This window comes from Stenella coeruleoalba, assembly GCF_951394435.1.
Source record: "Stenella coeruleoalba genome assembly, chromosome: 2".
In the NCBI taxonomy this organism is placed as follows: Eukaryota; Metazoa; Chordata; class Mammalia; order Artiodactyla; family Delphinidae; genus Stenella; species Stenella coeruleoalba.
Window position 1 is genome coordinate 114,764,718 of NC_137147.1, and position 14,448 is coordinate 114,779,165.

The following is a 14,448-nucleotide window of genomic DNA, read 5'->3' on the forward strand; positions in this document are numbered from 1 at the left end:
AATCTATACCCCATTTCACATGTGTTGACAAGTTTTCAAAATGGATAAAATCTTTCCTTTCTTCTTACATGCCCCCCTTCCTAAGGAATAAAGTGGAGCAGCAAACAAAGGTATAAACAGGAATGAATGATCATTGGTTTCAGAGTGAGGTTGATGTGGCTCAAATCTGGATCCGAATACTTATAGCAAAAAGATCCCAGGCAAGAAGGAATTTGACCCTCTAAGTCTCCATTTCCATACCCATGAAATGGGATGATTTGTACCTCCCTAACATAGTTGTAGGGATGGTGAGAAATAATTTATATATATAGTAACCAGAACTCCGCCCCTGAGTACACAGCAGGCATGCGATAAACATGCCTAATGGAGCTAAGGCTTCATTAACCTGTAATGTGTGATTTGACAAGTATCCAGTAAGGACATTACACCTTGAGGTGGGCCAACCCCATTTTATGACCCATATATAAATCTGTCTATAACTTTTGTGTCCGGAGCCACTAGCTTTTTAAAAGCTAACAAAATGTGCACTTTTAAAGTGCTATCTAGTCTTTGAGGTTTCAATTATACATATGTAAACAAATTATAGTTGGGGAAGGGTAGGAAAACTTACCAGCAGCCCACTCACTGGGCTTTGCTGAACCATGTTAATCATAACACATCTGTATTTATTCCTATTTAAATAGGTTTGCATTTATCCTGGATTGAAGAGTATACAAAGTGATTTTAAATGTTACTACCTTATTTAGTCTAACACTATTGCTCTCTTGAGCTGTGTTTAAAAGTAAAAGAAAGAAACCTACATGACTGAAAGTACCTAGAATTCACAAAACAATATGCCTAAAATAAAAATCTCAGGTCTGAAGTTCAGAAGCATAATCCAGATATTGGGTTTTGATAAACTGAAGTTTAAAAAGAATCACTCTAAAAAAACCAAAGTCTTTTGGGGGCTGGGGTATGGAGAAGGTCAAGATTATGCCCTGGGGAAAATGCTCAGGGGTTCAAAATACATTTCCTTAAATGAGTAAAATAAACTGCAGCATGTGAAGAAACTTCCTGTGAATATTCAAATTATGAGGCAACCTCTACATAGCAGACAATTTCACTGCCTGAGTGGTTGAGAGTAATTACACTTTTAGAAAAAGCCCCAAACAGCTTAAAGAACCAAAACACAGTAAGTACTATACTTTTAAGTAGAAGATTCTAGGGGGAGAGATAGGGAAAATGTAAGTTACATCTGTGAACAAGGTCAGTCTTATAATATTCGGAGACCCGAAACACAACTACAGCATAATAATATCCTTTAACCTCTTTTTCCACGTGAGAGAAAAACAGAAAAAAACTTTTCATATTTGTTGTGACACTTCCTTTGGAGCAAAGTCAGAGGACTGAGAATCAGTAGGAAACTTCTCTGGAGATAGAGGATTTGAACCATCTGTCTTTAAATTTAATACTACTGCAGGACATCCACAGCTAAACTGTCTCTAAAAGACCAGTAAATGAAAACTTGGTAATTTTTAAAGCAGGTCAGTGAAAACTGGACAGGTTAACAGAGGTTTTGTTGGGTAAAGTCGACTCAAGAGCCCAAAATGCAAATTACCAGCTGCAAGAACAGGCACAGAGACTTCAGTTACTCACCAGGTCATTCGGACTCTTCCCTTAAGAAAGGCCAGTAAGGCTTTAGGGATGGAAGACAATAGAGCACATAGACATTAGGGAACGTACCTTACGTCACAGTGAATTAGTGGCTAAACTTGGATAAAAAGTTGGGATTCCTAACTAACCACAGATCATGTGCTGTGTCATTAACCAGCAAGGTCTTAAGAGAATTTTACCCTCATCCAATGTTACTAATACCTCATGGGTGCTTAAGGAAAGACTCAATTGCTGACAATACTTCCAAAGATTATGGCTCTCAATCTTGGCTACAAAGCAGAGGAACCAAGGGAGCTTTTAAAGATTCTGATGCCCAGACCACACCCCAGCCCAATTAAATCAGAATCCCTAGGGGCAGGACCCAGAGATCACTACATTTTTAAAGCTCCCTAGGTAATTTCAATGTACAACCAAAATCGAGAGCCCCAGGATTAGTCCTTAATAATACATATTTATAGTTTTACCATAATAAGAAACCTTTATCACATGTACATATATGCACAGCACATACGCCTTCACAGATGAATTAATAAATCATAAAGCCACATGTGAAAACTTAATACTGAAGTGAAATTTAGGTAATTACGTGTTCATTTTCAACTGTGAGACAAAATGCCTACAAACCCAAATCACATACACCCCTCCTTCTGATTTATCCCATTAATGCTCATGAAGGACAGACCTTGAAATCAAACAATCTGTTATTAGAGTGGGAATGTGGCTCTAGAAAATGGACATTTTGGATGAGTTATTCAAGCAAATTGGAAGTTGGAGAATCCCCGCGTACCTGCGCTCTGCGTCGGAGCCAAGAGAGATGCTGCATCTGGGCATGGCTCAATGGTACACCAACTTTCTCGGTTTATCTGAAGAAAAAGAAAAAGAGATTGACCTTCAGACGGTGAAGTAGTGTGGGATGTTTATACAGCTGTTGCAAGTATATCTACCACACCAACACTCCTATCTTTTTCTTTAATATTTTATTGCAAAGTGGGTAAAATTATGTCAAGAAAAAACCTTTTTCACAACACAACAAGGCAATCTATACTCAATTAAGACTCTAAAGAAACTGTCAGTAAAAGTTAGGCATATAAAAACAAAAGGAAAAAAGATATACAAAGAGGAAGATCATGGTGCAGGCCAATGGTGAAATAAAAAAGAAAAATAAGTTAACAGGTGAAAAGGATCAAATATTGAAATATGCATTCCACATCCTAGGTTGCAACTCAGAAAATGCAAAAATAATTCCTATTTGTTCAAGAATTACTGTATGTTGGGCATCAGGTTAAGAATTCTACATATATTATTGCATTTAATCCCCACACTAGCTCCAAGAAGTTTGTAATATCTCTATCCAAAGAACAGCTACGCTTGGAGGAGTTGCTAAGGTAATAAATGGCAGGACTGGGAATGGAATACAAACCTATGTGATTCTAAAGCATATTAAGAAGCACATACACCCGCCTTAAACCATTTTTTTTAAATTTAGCCTTTACAACTCCAAACCATCTTAACATTATAACTTTCCACTTTCATTAGATTAAAAATAATGTAATTTTTAAAACTACCATTAGAGATTTCAACAGCCCTCTCTCAGTAATTGATAAAACAGGTAGACACAAAATCTGCAAGAATATACATAAAGAACTTGGAAAACATCATCAACCAATTTGATTTAATCAACATATACTGAGCCTTTTACCCAACATTCTTTTCAAATGCACATGGTATGTTCACCAAGATAGAATATATTCTGTCGTATAACACAAGTCTCAAATTTGAGGATTAAAATCATATTAAACATGCTCTTTGACCATAACAATATCAAATTAGAAACCAAAATCAAAAAGATATCTGGAAAAACACAATATTTAAAAAAATTTAAAAAAAAACTTCTAAAAAGAAATCTTAAGGAAACATTAAATATCAGAAAATATTTCAAGCTGAATAAAAATAGAAATACCACATATGAAAATTTGTGAGATACAGCCAAAATAATGCCTAGAGCAAAATTTATAATATTAAATCCTTGTTTTAGAAAAGGAATGTCTCAAATCAGTGATCTAGGCTTCCACCTTAAGAACTTAGCAAAATTAACACAAAGCAAACATGATGAGTAAAACAAAGAGCAGAAATCAGTGAAAGAGAAAACAGAAAAATAAAATCAATAAGATCAAAAGCTGGATCCTTAGAAGATCAGTTTACTGATATCAGTAAAACTTTAACTAGATAGACCAGAAAAGAATTCTAAGTTAAAAATTACCAGTATCAAGAATTTAAAGGGGGACATCACTAAAGATCCTACAGACACTGAAAGGATGATAGGGAAATATCAATATTACGAACAAGAAATACAACAAGTTAGATGAAATGGAAGCATTTCATGAAAGACACAAACTACCAAAATTCTTTCAAAAAGATACAGATAATCTGTACACCCTTATTCTATTAAAGACATTGAATACATAGTTTAAAACTTTCCTGTAAGGAAAACTCCAGGCCCAGATGACTTCAAAGGTAAATGGCACCATACATTTAAGGAAGAAATAATAGCAATTCTACACAAACTCCTAAGGAAAACAAAAGAGGAGGGAACAATATACAGCTCATTTTATAAGCCCAGCATTACCCTGACACCAAAACTAGACAAAGACGTAAGAAAATTATAAATCAATATCCTCAGGAACATAGACGAAAAAATCCTGAACAAAAATTAGGAAACTGAATCCAGCAATATAGAAAAAAGATAAACATCGTGACCAAATTCATCCCAGAAAAGCAAGGTTGGTTTAACATTTGAAAATCAATTTATTAATAGACCAAAACCTCTCACAAACTAATGATTATCAAGAGATGCAGAAAAGAATTTGGCAAAATTCAACATCTAAAACTCATAGAACACTGAAAACAGAAAGGAAATTCCTCAACCTGATAAAGGGCATCTATTTAAAAAATCCTGATACTTCACTCTGAGATCAAAAACAAGGCAAGAATGTCCACTCTCAGCACTGTTATTCAATAGGTACAGGTTCTAGCCAATGCAGTAAAGCAGAAAAAGAAATAAAATGCACAGATGTAGAATAGAAGTAGTTACTACTTTATTCATAGATGGCATGATTATCTATGGAGAAAATCTCAAGGAATCTACAAAAATGCTACTAGAATAAACGAGTTTAGCAAAGCTGAAGGTTATAAAGTCAATGTACAAAAAAAAAATTAACACTAGTCCTATATATTAGGAGTGAACAATTAAAAATTAAAGTTAAAAACAAAAGTAATACAATTTACAATAGCATCAAGAAATATAAAATAATCAGGCATAAATTTAATAAAATATGAGTAATACCTGTACTCTAAACACTGCAAAACACTACTGAGAAAAATTAAAGCAGGCTTAAATAGAGACACCATGTTCATAGATCAGAAAACTCAATTCTGTTAAATGTTAATTCTCCCCAATTCATCACTACTTGATCTCAAGACTTACTATATATAAAAGCTTTTTTGGGAGATTGGTTCAGGATGGCGGAGTAAAAGGACGTGCGCTCATTCCCTCTTGTGAGAGCACCGAAATCACAACTAACTGCTGAACAATCATCGACAGGAAGACACTGGAACTCACCAAAAAACATACCCCACATCCAAAGACAAAGGAGAAGCCATAATGAGACAGTAGGAGGGGCACAATCAATAAAGTCAAATCCCATAACTGCTGGGTGACTCACAAACTGGATAACACTTATACCACAGAATTCCACCCACTGGACTGAAGGTTATGAGCCCCACATCAGGCTTCCCAACCTGGGGGTCCGGCAACGGGAGGAGGAATTCCTAGAGAATCAGACTTTGAAGGGTAGCAGGACTTGACTGCAGGACTTGGACAGGACTGGGGGAATCAGAGACTCCACTCATGGAGGGCACACACAAAGTGGTGTGTGCATCGGGACCCAGGGGAAGGAGCAGTGACCCCATAGGAGACTGAACCAGACTTACTTGTTAGTGTTGGAGGGTCTGCTGCAGAGACGGGGGTGGCTGTGGCTCACCGTGAGGACAAGGACACTGGCAGCAGAAGTTCTGGAAAGTACTCCTTGGCGTGAGCCCTCCCAGAGTCTGCCATTAGCCCAACCAAAGAGGCCAGGTAGGCTCCAGTGTTGGGTTGCCTCAGGCCAAACAACCAACAGGGAGGGACCCAGCCCCACCCATCAGCAGACAAGCAGACTGAAATTTTACTCAACTCTGCCCAAAAGAGCAACACCCAGCGCTACCCACCACCAGTCGCTCCTACCAGGAAACTTGCACAAGCCTCATAGATAGCCTCATCCACCAGCAGAAGCAAGAAGAACTACAACCCTGCAGCCTGTGGAACAAAAACCACAATCACAGAAAGACAGACAAGATGAAAGGGCAGAGGGCTATGAATCAGATGAAGAAACAAGATAAAACCCCCAAAAAACAACTAAATGAAGTGGAGATAGGAAACCTTCCAGAAAAAGAATTGAGAATAATGATAGTGAAGATGATCCAGGACCTCAGAAAAACAATGGAGGCAAAGATCAAGAAGATGCAAGGAATGTTTAACAAAGACCTAGAAAAATTAAAGAACAAACACCAAAAGAATTAAAGAACAGAGATGAACAATACAATAACTGAAATAAAAAATACACTAGAAGGAATCAATAGCAGAATAACTGAGGCAGAAGAACAGATAAGTGACCTGGAAACAGGATGGTGGAATTCACTGCCACGGAACAGAATAAAGAAAAAAGAATGAAAAAAAATGAAGACAGCCTAAGAGACTTCTGGGGCAACATTAAACACAACATTCGCATTATAGGGGTCCCAAAAGGAGAAGAGAGAGAGAAAGGACCCGAGAAAATATCTGAAGAGATTATAATCGATAACTTCCCTAACATGGGAAAGGAAACAGCCACCCACGTCCAGCAAGCGCAGAGTGTCGCAGGCAGGATAAACCCAAGGAGAAACACACTGAGACGCATAGTAATCAAACTGGCAAAAATTAAAGACAAAGAAAAAGTACTGAAAGCAAACAAAGGAAAAATGACAAATAACATACAAGGGAACTCCCATAAGGTTAACAGCTGACTTCTCAGTAGAAACTCTACAAGCCAGAAGGGAGTGGCATGACATATTTAAAGTGATGAAAGGGAAGAACCTACAACCAAGATTACTCTGCCTGGCAAGGGTCTCATTCAGATTTGATGGAGAAATCAAAAGCTTTACAGACAAGCAAAAGCTAAGAGAATTCAGCACTACCAAACCAGCACCACCAAACAACAAATGCTAAAGGAACTTCTCTAAGTGAAAAACACAAGAGAAGAAAAGGACATACAAAAACAAACCCATAACAATTAAGAAAATGGTAATAGGAACATACGTATCGATAATTACCTTAAAAGTGAATGGATTAAAATGTTCCAACCAAAAGACACAGGCTTGCTGAATGGATACAAAAACAAGACTCATATATATGCTGTCTACAACAGACCCACTTCAGACCTAGCGACACATTCAGACTGAAAGTAAAAACTCTCCAGAAAGTGGGTATAGAGGGAACCTACCTCAACATAATAAAGGCCATATATGACAAACCCACAGCAAACATCATTCTCAATGGTGAAAAACAGAAAGCATTTCCTCTAAGATAAGGAACAAGACAAGGATGTCTATTCTCACCACTATTATTCAACACAGTTTTGGAAGTCCTAGCCATAGCAATCAGAAAAGAAAAAGAAATAAAAAGTATACAAATTGGAAAAGAAGTAAAACTGACACTCTTTGCAGATGACGTGATACTATACATAGAGAAACTAAAGATGCCACCAGAAAACTACTAGAGCTAATCAATTAATTTGGTAAAGTTGCAGGATACAAAATTAATGCACAGAAATCTCTTGCATTCCTATACACTAATGATGAAAAATCTGAAAGAGAAATGAAGGAAACACTCCCATTTACCACTGCAACAAAAAGAATAAAATACCTAGGAATAAACCTACCTAGGTAGAATAAAAGACTCTTATATGTAGAAAACTATAAGACACTGATGAAAGAAATTAAACATGATATAAACAGATGGAGAGATATACCATGTTCTTGGATTGGAAGAATCAACATTGTGAAAATGATTATACTACCCAAAGCAATCTACAGATTCAATGCTATCCCTATCAAATCACCAATGGCATTTTTTATGGAACTAGAACAAAAAATCTTAAAATTTGTATGGAGACACAAAAGACCCTGAATAGCCAAAGCAGTCTTGAGGGGAAAAAAAAGCGCTAGAGGAATCAGACTCCCTGACATCAGACTATACTACAAAGCTACAGTAATCAAGACAGTATGGTCCTGGCACAGAAACAGAAATATAGATCAATGAAACAGGATAGAAAGCCCAGAGTTAAACCCACGTACCTATGGTCAACTAATCTATGACAAAGGAGGCAAGGATATACAATGGAGAAAAGGCAGTCTCTTCAATAAGTGGTGCTGGGAAAACTGGACAGCTACATGTAAAAGAATGAAATTAGAACACTCCCTAACACCATACACAAAAATAAACTCAAAATGGATTCGAGACCTAAATGTAAGACCAGACACTATAAAACTCTCAGAGGAAAACATAGGAAGAACACTCTTTGACATAAATCACAGCAAGATCTGTTTTGATCCACCTACTAGAGTAATGGAAATAAAAACAAAAATAAACAAATGGGACCTAATGAAACTTAAAAGCTTTTGCAAAGCAAAGGAAACTACAAACAAGACGAAAAGACAACCCTCAGAAATGGGAGAAAATATTTGCAAACGAATCAACAAAGGATTAATCTCCAAAATATATAAACAGCACATGCAGCTCATTATTAAAAAAACAAACAACCCAATTCTAAACTGGGCAGAAGACCTAAATAGACATTTCTCCAAAGAAGACATACAGATGGCCAAGAAGCACATGAAAAGCTGCTCAGCATCACTAATTATTAGAGAAATGCACATCAAAACTACAGTGAGGTATCACCTCACACCAGTTAGAATGGGCATCATCAGAAAACCTACAAGTAACAAATGCTGGAGAGGGTGTGGAGAAAAGGCAACCCTCTTGCACTGTTGGTGGGAATGTAAATGGATACAGCAACTATGGAGAAAAAATATGGAGGTTCCTTAAAAAAGTAAAAATAGAATTACCATATGACCCAGCAATCCCACTACTGGGCATATACCCAGAGAAAACTGTAACTCAAAAAGACACATGCACTCCAATGTTCACTGCAGCACTATTTACAACAGCCAGGTCATAGAAGCCACCTAAATGCCCATCGACAGACGAAAGGATAAAGATGTGTTAGGGCTTCCCTGGTGGTGCAGTGGTTGATAATTTCACTGCTAATGCAGGGGACACGGGTTCGAGCCCTGGTCTGGGAAGATCCCACATGCTGTGGAGCAACTAGGCCCGTGAGCCACAACTACTGAGGCTGTGCGTCTGGAGCCTGCGTTCTGCAACAAGAGAGGCCGCGACAGTGAGAGGCCCGTGCACTGCGATGAAGAGTGGCCCCCGCTTGCCACAACTAGAGAAAGAAGACCGCACAGAAATGAAGACCAAACACAGCCAAAAATAAATAAATTAATTAATTAATTAAAAAAAAAAGATGTGGTACATATATACAATGGAATTACTCAGCCATAAAAAGGAACGAAATTGGGTCATTTGTAGAGACATGGATGGATCCAGAGACTGTCATACAGAGTGAAGTAAGTTAGAAAGAGAAAAACAAATATCGTATCTTAACATGTATATGGGGAACCTTGAAAAATAGTACAGATGAACAGGTTTGCAGGGCAGAAACTGAGACACAGATGTAGAGAACAAACGTATGGACACCAAGTGGGGAAAGCAGCAGGGGTGGTGGTGGGATGAATTGGGAGATTGGGAATGACATGTATACACTGATGTGTATAAAATGGATAACTATTTAAGAACCTGCTGTGTAAAACAATAAATTAAAAAAAAAGTACTTTTAGAAGTTTGGATAATTTCCCAAAAGTGTAGAGATAGTGAAGGTTTTAGTTCACTGAAGTATTTGTTTTTGTATTGTTAATAGCTTTAGCTTTTGGAATGCTAAAATTAAAAAATTTTAAACTCAAAAATAAAAAACCAAACATTAACTAAAATCCATGCCCCCCCCCCAAAATAAAGAAAAAAGCAAGCTATATTGTGACTTCCCTGGTGGTACAGTGGTTAAGAATCCGCCTGCCAATGCAGGGGACACGGGTTCAAGCCCTGGTCCAGGACGATCTCACTAAGCCCATGCGCCATCACTACTGAGCCTGCGAGCCACAACTACTGAGCCTGCGTGCCACAACTACTGAAGCCCGCAAGCCTAGATCCTGTGTTCTGCAACAAAGAGAAGCCACCACAAGGAGAAGCCCGTGTACCACAACAAAGAGTAGCCCCTGCTCGCTGCAACTAGAGAAAGCCCACGGGCAGCAACGAAGACCCAACGCAGCCAAAACTCAATCAATCAATTTATTTTTTAAAAAGGCTATATTAATAAAGCCAGTTTGGTACTGGTATAAAGACAGGCATACAGATTGAAAGAACAAGAGAGAATCCACAAATAGACCTTCACAGATATGACCTATTCATTTTTGACAAAGATGTCTAGGTATTCCAGTGAGGAAAGAATAGGTTTTTAACAAATGAAGTTACAAAAATTGGGTGTTCATGTGAAAACAAACAAATAAATCTCCCCCAAATCTCAAACTTTATATTGTCTATAAAAATGAGCTCAAAATATATCTAAATGTTAAACTTAAAACAATGAAACTTATAGAAGAAAAGAGGAGAATGTTTTTTGTGACACTGGGTCAGGCAAAGATTTCCTAGCATGCATTAAAAAAGCATGAAAAAACCTTGTAAATTTGACTACGTCAAAATTCTTTTAAAGTCTTGCTCCTCAAAAAGCATTGTTAGGAAAATGAAAAGGCAAGCCACAGACTGGGAGAAAATATTTACAAAACATGTATCTTCTAAAGGACTGGTAATTAGAATATTAAAATACACATAACAACAACAACAACAAAACCTCTTACAATGCTGTAAGACAAACATGCTTTTTCACATAGGCAAAAGATTTGAATAAACATTTCATCAAAGAAGATTACGAATGGTAAATAAATGCAGGAAAAGATGCTGAACACCGTTAATCATCAGGGAAAAGTAAATTAAAACCACAAGGAAACAACAGTCTACAGCCATTCAAATGGTTAAAATTAAAAACTGGTAATTCCAAGTGTTGCCAAAGATGGAGCAACTGAAACATTGGTAACATTGCTGGGAGAATGCAAAATAGTAAGTCACTTTAGAAAGCAGTTTAGCAGTTTCTTATAAAGTCAAACATATATTTATAGACAACATAGCAATCAATCCCACTGTGGTATTTACCACCCCAAAAATCAAAATATACCTTTACACAAAGACTTTTACTGGAATTTCATAGCAGCTTAATTCATGATAACCCCAAACTGAAAACAGCCCAGACTGTCATCAATGGGTAAACGAATTGTGATACATCATTCAATGCAATAGACTCAGAATCAGAAGGAATGAACTACAGATACAAACAACATGGACAAATCTCAAGATCACTATGTTAAATTAAAAGAAAAAAGCCAGACAAAAAGACTACCTACTGTATGGTTCCATTTATATAATACCTTAGAAAAGGCGAAATTAATACAAGAAAGCGTATTAGTGATTAACAGGGACTGGAGGAAGAGGCTGACTGCAAGGGGACAGGAGAGAACTGTAGGGGTGATGGAAATGTTCCTATCATGACTGTGGCAGTGACTACACAATTCAAATATTCGTCAAAACTCATCAAACTGTGAACTTAAATTGGTGAGTTTTATTGTATATAAATTATATCGCAATAAAGCTGAAAAAATGTATCCCCAAAAGAGAAGTATAATATTTCATTTTAGTTTTTACCACTCCCAAACACCTTAACATTATAATCCTCTAGTTTCATTAACACTGAAACAGTCAGTGGATTCTAAACAATGTAAGTAGGAGTATCCAAACAAATTACCAAGTAGTTGAATATTTATTATGCTCAAAGATGACTTTACTTAACGGTTTCTACAATATCATGTGTACCTACTGGTAAATTTCTGCTCTTTGGTGAGAAGATACTAAACTATATTGGTGAGAAGGACCAACAGTTTTACTAAGTATGCTACGTGGGATAAGGTAGAACGCTATGGGACATTCTGTCAAATTACAACTGTGTGACAAAGAAGAAATGCAAGGAATTAGGCTGCTTGCAAATAACCATGAAACAAAACACCAAATCATTCGCTCATTTCAGCTCTTTCACCGGTTAGAGAGGAGAGGAGGTGGGGACCAGGGGCCATCAATGTTTCAATTCCTGGTGTGTTACAAAATGATGCCCAAAATTTGAAAGTTATCTTGAATGGAAAAGAAAATCTCCAGCAGGTTCCCTGAGATTATGCAAAATATCCCCTTTCAAAACACAATCTGAATGTGCCTAAGGAAGAAACCTCAAATTCAGTAATGTTAACAAACCCTATCCACATCTTTCAAAGAACTGAAACAGCAAATTTTCTTTAAAAACAAAAAAATCTTCCATTTAGTGAAGGATTTTCTTACTGTGAACTGCATCTCATTTGAAATGAGCCAAAGTTCACTTCCAGTGAAGTAAGTTTCTCTGTTAACAGGAAAAGCAAGAGTCCAGAACTGCTGTACTTTTGCTCCATGAATAGGGCAACAAATTTAAATGGTAACAGAAATAAAAAAGCAGTTCCTTTAAACAGCGAAGAATGCCAAGCCGCTCTGCATTATCAGGACTTTGCTCTCTCCCCTTCCATGATCTTCAACACCTCTTCAGTCAACATTTTAGGAAACTTTGTTAAAATTCTTCATCTGAGAATGTTTTTCGTCACCTTTTCACACATCATTCCATAGCCAATAAGTAAACCGAACATTCTTGCCTTCAATATTTGAGGGACTAATACTCTACACTTTTCATGTAATTTTAGGCATTTGCGTGTTACAGAAAGTGAGTTATACATTTTGCAAAATAACATAATGTAAATAATCCATAAATATATATTTAAAATAATGTATTACTTAACAAAAATAAAAAGATTTAAGAGTATTACTTAAAATAATATATAATAAATACTGAAAGAAATTAAAATTAAATCAAACCTCTAACTAAATACACTAATTTCTGAATAACAAGGATGAGAACATATTAGCAGTGGGAGGCAATTCCCCATGGGTCTCCCCTTTTTCTGCATGTCTTGTGAGCAAAGGACACTGACTGTCCTTTTGTTCTAGACTACCTTTTCAAGAATGTCTATGTATCGAACAGCCTTGGAAGATAGAGATATTGCTTCTTTCTGAAGCGAAGGGCAGATGTGTTGAATCAGAGCAAACGTCAGGTAGGCTTACTGCCCAATGTAAAAATTCCGGTTTCCTAACGTTGGGATTCCTCAGCTGTGACAGAGCATCTACCTGGGCCCCTCCGTATTGCCCCCGTGAGACTAGGGAAGCAAGAAGAACCAACGAGAAGCTAAGCTGATGTTCATGGTGCTTTTTGAACGATGAGTAATAAATTCATCTGTCTCTGACCCAGGAGTTCCCTGACTTCAGCCAGCAGCCATGAAATTGTCAGGCTAACTTGGTACCTTACAAGCAGGGTAAAATCTCAGACCCATCACATTTTGACAAATTAGTCTATATTAAACAGTATTAAAACACTTAAACACAGTGGCAGCCAAAAATCTCTCAATATGATCACACCTATGTGGTGAAAAACTCTAATCTGATTCAATTTTTCACTGAGTGGTTATGCTTGAATAATGATAGAGAGACAACTAATATCCATTTTAATTTTTCTATAGCTTCCTGAATTTTAATGACTGTGTTACATTTTAAAAAATTTAATTTTTATAAACGTGGAATAGTACAGAGTTCTCATACACAGGGTCTCACCAGTTTCTTCAATGTTACATAATCACAGTACATTTGTCAATACTAAGAAACCAACACTGGCACACTACTATTAATTAAATTATAGACTTTGGATTTCATTCATTTTTCCAATAATCTTCTTTACTGTTCCAGGATCCAATCCAGGACACCACATTGCATTTTGTGTGTGTATGTGTGTGTGTAATTTTGCATTTTAAGACCTTTATTGAAATGTAATTCATATACTCTAAAACTCACCCATTTAACAGAGTTGTGTAAGCATCACCACTAACTAATTTTAGAATACTTTCATGGCACCAAAAAGAGACTGAGTAGCAGTCACACCCCACCCCAAACCCAGTTCTAGGCACTCAGTAATCTACTTTCTGTCTCTATGGATTTGCCTGCTCTGGACATTTCCTATAAATGGAATTGTACATTATGAGGTCTTTGGTGACTGGCTTCTTTCACTTAGCAAGAGGCTTTAAAGGTTCATCCGTGTCTTAGCATGTATTAGTACTTAATCTTACTGCCAAATAATGTTCCACTGTATAGACATGCCCACATTTTATTTATTTATTCTTCAGCTGATGGACATTTGGGCTGTTTTCACTTGCTGGCTGTTATGAATAATCCTGTTGTGAATAACCATACACAAGTTTTTGGTGGACGTGTTTCATTTCTCTTGGGTATACATCTAGGAGTAGAACTGCTGTATCATATGATAACTTTATGTTTAAAATTTTGAGGAACTGCCAGACTTCCAGAGTGGCTGCACCATT

The 14,448-nt window shown here is 36.9% G+C and overlaps 1 protein-coding gene across 11 annotated transcripts in view; it reads right to left on the minus strand.

Moving 5' to 3' along the window:
• Positions 1-14,448, minus strand: part of AKAP13 (A-kinase anchoring protein 13) — a 340,842-nt gene that overhangs the window by 90,722 nt on the left and 235,672 nt on the right. For all 11 annotated transcript variants that reach the window (XM_079914830.1, XM_079914822.1, XM_079914829.1 and 8 more), the window contains one exon: positions 2,441-2,516. In XM_079914830.1, the coding sequence (XP_079770956.1) occupies positions 2,441-2,516 (76 nt within the window). The remainder of the gene's footprint in view (positions 1-2,440; positions 2,517-14,448) is intronic.